We start from the raw sequence: 6,624 nt of genomic DNA on the forward strand, positions 1-6,624 counted from the left end.
CCCAAACCATTCTATGATTTGTCACTGCAGTCACAGCAAGTGGTGCCAGTGTTCACCAGTTAGTCTGGGTCTGATTGGACATTTCAGATGTTTCCTTCAGGAAAACATCTGCTCACAGACACAGGTGCTGCCAAGGACGGTTGTAATTTCAAGTGCATGGTTCCTGAGATGATGGTATGTCTCTGAGGGGAGAGGTGCATAGAAATTAGTAAGACTGCTTGATGTGAATGCATCTTTCAGCGAGTCACAAGTCTGTAGTTTGGCCAATTCCATTTGGTAAATCGGATCAACAGTTTCAATGTCAACAGAAAATGGGTTCTGGAAAAGCTGTGTGTCCTGTTCATGGAGATGAAGCTCTTCAAATCTAATGTGAAACTCCTTTTGCACCATTTCTAGTACATCCATCCATGTTTTGTTTGGGAATGCAACTGCTGGTGTTTCTGCAGACAGGTTTGGAGTTGTGGGGAGATGGCAGAAGTTTTTCTCCTTTACTTGGTTAATGAGCAGGTCTAATTTAACTTGAAATTTGACTGAGCTGTCCCGGCAGAGGAGATGCCTGGGCCCCTCGCCCGCCACAGGGAGCAGGTCAAGGACCAGGCGCTGGTTCCAGCACAGGTGCTATTACTGCCCCCTGTCACCAACAAACAGCATCAGGATGGCTTGTAAATTTGTATTTCATCCTACAGGTACGTGGGGAACCTGTCAAGAGATGTGACCGAAGCTCTCATCCTCCAGCTGTTCAGCCAGATCGGACCATGCAAGAACTGCAAAATGATCATGGATGTAAGAGCCACATTTCTCAATGATTTTCATGTTTCTCGTGGCTTTGGGCCGTACTTGGGTGTTTCAGAATTTCACAGCAAACACAGCATGACGACGTTAAAGGGGTGTAATAAATCTGGATGTCCTTTGGGCATTGTTTCTGCCTCGTGTCTGCTGTGAAATTTAAGGATGGGTGGATATTGTGAAAGGGAGTGAAGAGATTAATATATGTGGGCATCGTAGATGAGACTGGAAAAGATTTTTTTGCCCTGTTTTTACCTTTTTAAAGCAGAACTGAAACGTCCTGGAGCCTTTTTAGTGTGTGGTCTGAGCGCAGAGTAAAAAAACCTGTGTGTTTTGAGACAGGTGTAGGGCCTAAAGAGCCGAGTATGATAGAAAGGGTATGGTTTGAAGAGGATTGTGTCAATAATCTTTTGTTTGCTTCTTTTCACCAGACAGCTGGAAATGATCCCTACTGTTTTGTGGAATTCTACGAGCACCGGCATGCGGCTGCGGCGCTGGCTGCCATGAATGGCCGGAAGATAATGGGTAAGGTAAGCTGTCATGTCTACAGGGTGAGTTGGAGTTGGAAATCAGGCTGTATCTCAGGTGGTGCGGGTGGAATAGGGTGAAATATCACTTGAGATGAAGTGGAAACGCTGCAAATGTGAGGCACTTTGTTGGGATGGAGGGTTTTTTGGTGACATGACTAACAAAAATTGCTGTTTAGATGGTTGTAGGAAGAATGCAGAGGGAGGTGAGGGTGTAGAACTGGGGAGGGATCAGAGACAGAATGCAGAGGGAGGTGAGGGTGTAGAACTGGGGAGGGATCAGAGGCAGAATGCAGAGGGAGGTGAGGGTGTAGAACTGGGGAGGGATCAGAGACAGTGGCTGTAACAAGTATTTTAACTCTGATGACCTTATCAGGACAAGATCCTTCACTCCCCACCCCTGTAAAAAAAAAGCAGTCCAGCCAAACCAAACTCCCACACTGAGTCTGTTTCCCACCTTTGCTCTTAACCTGTGGAACACAATTTGGAAGAACAAACCCTCTCCCAAGAAACACATTTTAAACTTGAGCTGTCACCCCAAACTTCCACATCTGACCCCTCTGTAGCGACAGAATGAAGTGCTTAGTTGGGATTTGCTTGATCTAACGTCAGCGACTGACTTTTGCAGGAGGTCAAAGTGAACTGGGCGACGACTCCCAGCAGCCAGAAGAAAGACACCAGCAGTAAGTGTCCCTGATGCTCTGAGTGTCTGTTTGATTCATACAGGTAGTTTTTAAACATAAACATTTAACATTGTACATTTATCTGCAGTAATGCTTTACTTGTAATCCAAAGATATTATTTCATGTGTTTGTGTTAATAAGAACAAATCCAGACTTTGTCATTGGGTAGTTTCCTTTTCGATGCACAGCGTTCACAAGGCGATTGGATCTTCTTTAGCATCAAATGAAATCTCTCAAGGGTGTTCACTAACCACCTGAAGCTGTACCTGGGGTTTTATTCATTTTTAATTTGTTTTTTATGGAAAGACTTCCCTGTGACATCAGAAAGTTGTGACTGCTCCTCCCTGGAAGTGTTGAAGGCCAGGTTGATGAGGCTTTGAGCAACCTGGTCTAGTGGAAGGTGTCCCTGCTGCTGGCAGGGGGGTTGGGATGAGCTTGAAGGTCCCTTCCAACCCAAACCATTCTATGATTCTATGACTCTGTAGCTCTGCCAAGCAAAGGATCTGTTAGGAACAGCAGTAAACATATAATATTTATATAATTTATATAATAATTATAATAAAACCTTGTCGTCCTGGTAGTAGGATGAAAAAAAACTCAGTAATTTTTGATAATAGCTGGAAAGCCATGCTCTTTGAGATCCCTGTGCTCTGTGAGATCCCTGTGCTCTGTGAGATCCCTGTGCTCTGTGAGGGTGCTGTGCCCTGTGAGGGTGCTGTGCTCTGTGCACCCGAGCGTTCCCGAATCACCTTCCAACATTAAGATCCTTTTTTCTCTCTTTCCCCAAAAAGATCATTTCCACGTCTTTGTCGGAGACCTCAGTCCAGAAATCACCACCGAGGATATAAAAGCAGCGTTTGCACCGTTTGGAAGGATATCGTAAGTAATTTCTTCAGGCAAATAAATTAGAAGTGAATTTCTCTTTAAGTGGAGGCAGCCTTATGCTTCAGTAAGTAAAACCCAGCGTTGTCACAGTGCAGGAAGGGACATTGATCTGTTCCTACAGCGGCTGGCGCCCGAGCGGTCGGGCGTTCAGCGCAGGGGATGTGTGACCCCATTCTTTTATAGTCGTTTATTCTGCTTTCCTAGAAAAGTGGCATCCACCTTGCTTTGGTTTTATACTCCTTGCCTCCTTTTGGCAAAGCAACACTGATAAAAACCGACTCCTAAAACCTGGGGTTTGCATTTCACCGGCCTCCTCAGCAATCACATCACCAGCCCGCTGTAGTTTGTGACCGAGTCCATTTACACATTCACACCTTGAGAGGCTTTGGAGTTTTTTGGTAGCCGTGCTGTGCTGGCCACCAGTAGCCAATTTTTTTTTGTTGGTTTTGGTTTTTTTTGCACTTAAAATCCCATTTCCCCCAAACTGAACTTTTTTTAACAGTGCAGAGCAATGCTGTAAGAACCGGGGATCGGTGCTCGCCGCTCTCCGCTGTCGCTTCGTTGTATTTAGGGTGTAGCAAAGAGTAAGGAGCGGTTCGTTCATTCCATCCTCCAAACGTAAACCATTAATTTTCCTTGTAGTGTTGTCTGTACTGGACATTGACGTTTCTTGATGGTGATGTAAGAGAACATAGAGTGCTTTGGAGTGTTGTGTAGTGAAGCATTTAATGGAAAGTAAGTTTGGCTTTTGTTTGTATTATTTTTTTTTTCCCCCCCTTCTCAGAGTCCAGCGTTTTACTCTTTTAATGCCAGCTTGATTTCCTCTTATGATAAGGTTTAAAATAAAGGTTTAAGGTTTAAAATTAAATTTCAAAAGAAATATGATCTGAATGTGACTTGCTTCAGACAACGCTTGACTAAATCTTTTGTAATTATCATCTGGGAAACGCAGAGGGTCGGACTCCTAAGGAGAGTCAGCTTATCCTCTGGCCAAATGTGATCTGGATGGAAGGGATGAGGGACTCTAAAGTACTCAGGATTGAGGAATAAATGAGGAAGGAATTGCTGGAATGAGCGTGGAAGGGAAGCAGGAGTAGATGGCCACGTTGGTGGGACCGTGAGTTTCCCCTCAGCAAGTCAGCGCTGGGTTTCTGAGGTGACAGTTCACAAACCACCCCCCAAAAAAACCAAACCCCCTCCCTCCTGATCCAGGAGCAAACAATAATGCCTGATGTCAGCTGGGGGAGTATAAAATCACAGTGAATGTCAGTCCACAGTCCGTATTTCTGGGGCTGTGCCCGTGGTCCCATCTTTTCTAGAAGAGCTTTTTGGACGCAGAGTTTTTTGCAGCGTGGTGGTGGTGACAGGGAAGGGGGAGCGATGCTCTGGCGTTTGGGGCACTCGGTGCTCAGCCACAGAGCTAAGAGATGGAAAACTGGTGGTTTGCCCTGGCTCAAACCCCACTGGCCAAACCAAAACTTGATTCTTTTCCTCCTGCAAAAGTCATAGATTGAGAATTGTCCCCGTCATAATTGTTTGGAGCTCAAAACCGAGGGGTTAAATAAAGCCGAAGGGACCTCGATTTTCTACTTGTTTAAATTCAACTTGAAAAAATATTGCTACTGCCTCTTCGGTGGTCAAATGAACTTATTTGACTTTACTTGATGTTTTTCATCAGTGCCTAGTTTCAGGAAATGTGGTGCTAATGGAATATTTCCTGATTATTACTCTTTTTTTTTATCATTATCTTCATTGGTGCTAAACTGAGCTCTTTTTTTTTTTATGACACCGAAGTTGAACTACTGCATGATTAGCACATAAAATTCCTTCTGGTAATTCTTTACATCTGGGTTGTTTTTTTTTTTTTAATCACTGTAAAAACACACTTTCATTGTGGTTTCCTTTTCTGCTTGCTGTCTGCATGTTTTCACTTGTTCTCAAGTCTTTTATTTTCAAAGTTTTCACTTGAGGGTAAGTAGAGATGAGTTTTTCCCCCTTTCCCTCTATATAGGCTTTTCAGAGCAAACCCATGGAAGCTTAACCAAAGTGGTTCTTCTCAGGCAATTTGTAACATATTACCCAAAATCTGACTTTCAACCCAGGAAAGGGGGAAAGAAAGAAAAAAAATGGGGAGGTGGGATGTGACAAAGAGGAAAGAAAGAACATTTCCACTGTAGCTTTGGGAGAGGTATTTTCCTCAGGCCCTGGGTGATGGTGGCAGCGCTGAGGGCTGATGTGTGCCAGAATTCAGGTGATGACGCAGCACTTGAAGTTACTGTAAAGGCTTTAAAAAAAACCCCAAAACAAACAAAAAACCCCCAAAAAACAAACAAACAAGCAAAAAAAAAACCCCAAAAAACCTGAGCGTAACGAACCTTCACCGTAACTTTTTTCACCAGTCTTGGAACGCTGAATTAACACTAAATTAATGTTAGTTTCTCACAACCTCATAATTTTATCCAGCCATAAATCACATTGCATGACTTTCTGACTGGTTTTCTGTCGTTGTTTCTGTTCTTTGAATTGCCTGTACGTGTGGGGTGAAAGTGGGGAGGAAGAGGGTGGCCTGTAGGTTGAGAACATCTCACCCCTCGACCAACTCGTACGCAAATTGCCTGAGAAAACGCTGGCGAATGGCGTTCCACCAGTGGGGTTTAGCTCTTGTTAGCTGGGTTCTCTTTTATAACTCAAATCTCAAATAATAGGGCTCTGGTTATTTTGCAGAGTGTCTCTGAAGAATGGACAGAATTGCCAAGGCTAACTACAAGCTACAGTTCACAGTGGACAAACGTTGTAGTTTTCTTATTTCCTTTTATAAATTTTATCTTATTTTTTTTATTATTATTATTATTATTTTTTTAATATATATATATATAATCTTGTAGTTTCCAATCAATCCTGTATGATTGCTGTTGTACAAATGCAGTTGGAATGATGTGTGAATATGTAGTTTCTTTTTATAAAGACGTGAATGTTGCAGTGTTTTTCTTTTACTTCAATAATTTCTGAACATGTCAATCTCTCAAAATTTACAGCTGCCCACAGTCCAAAAAGGGGGTAACGAATTGACCTGAGAAAATTAAAGAATTCGGTTAACAGGCGACGTATGCCTTTTAATTCCTATCTTTTTTTTTTCCTTTTCTTTTTTTTTTATCTATTTAATATATGGATGAGTAGGTAGAATGTGTTGGCAACAAAATAAAATTGCATGGTTAAAGAAAGCCATTCAGCTCATGTTTTAGTCAGCTCCGTGCTTTTAAGTTGATTCTTTTGAATAGCTGCTTTGACCATGCTTTGTGTCTTTTAACAGTCTGTAAAAAGCATTTGGAAGCGGGGGAAAAGTACCTACGTTTGTTTAGAGAAGCTTTTGATTTGCATGTTTACACAATTAAGTTTGGTTTTTTTCTTTTTAATTTTGCAAAGCATTTAGTAAAGTTCTTGTTTAGAAAAAAAAAAAAAAAAGAAGCAGCCTTTTGCTTTGACTGTGTTGTTGCTGGTGCAATAAACAGTTGATGTTAGTAAAGGTTGAAACGTGAAAATAAGCTGTAGGTGTGACTCGAGTTGTCGTTTTTAGGAACAGATCGTGCGGTGAAGGCACTGAACCTGCTCTTGTTTCTGCTTTTTTAGAGACGCGCGTGTGGTTAAGGACATGGCGACGGGGAAATCGAAAGGATACGGCTTTGTTTCCTTCTTCAATAAATGGGTAAGTCACCACACAGAGTCACAGGATGTCAGGGATTGGA

At 42.5% G+C, this 6,624-nt stretch overlaps 1 protein-coding gene across 1 annotated transcript; it reads left to right on the forward strand.

Moving 5' to 3' along the window:
* Window positions 1–686: 686 nt before the first annotated feature.
* On the forward strand, window positions 687–6,584 carry LOC104531997 (nucleolysin TIA-1; the record flags this gene model as incomplete). Its single annotated transcript, XM_010177070.1, has 5 exons — window positions 687–783; window positions 1,218–1,316; window positions 1,942–1,996; window positions 2,788–2,875; window positions 6,509–6,584. Coding segments are annotated over 5 exons (415 nt in total), but the record flags the coding sequence as incomplete, so codon positions are not given.
* Window positions 6,585–6,624: the final 40 nt, after the last annotated feature.

This window comes from Antrostomus carolinensis, unplaced genomic scaffold (assembly GCF_000700745.2).
Source record: "Antrostomus carolinensis isolate BGI_N321 unplaced genomic scaffold, ASM70074v2 scaffold38841, whole genome shotgun sequence".
Lineage (NCBI taxonomy): Eukaryota > Metazoa > Chordata > Aves > Caprimulgiformes > Caprimulgidae > Antrostomus > Antrostomus carolinensis.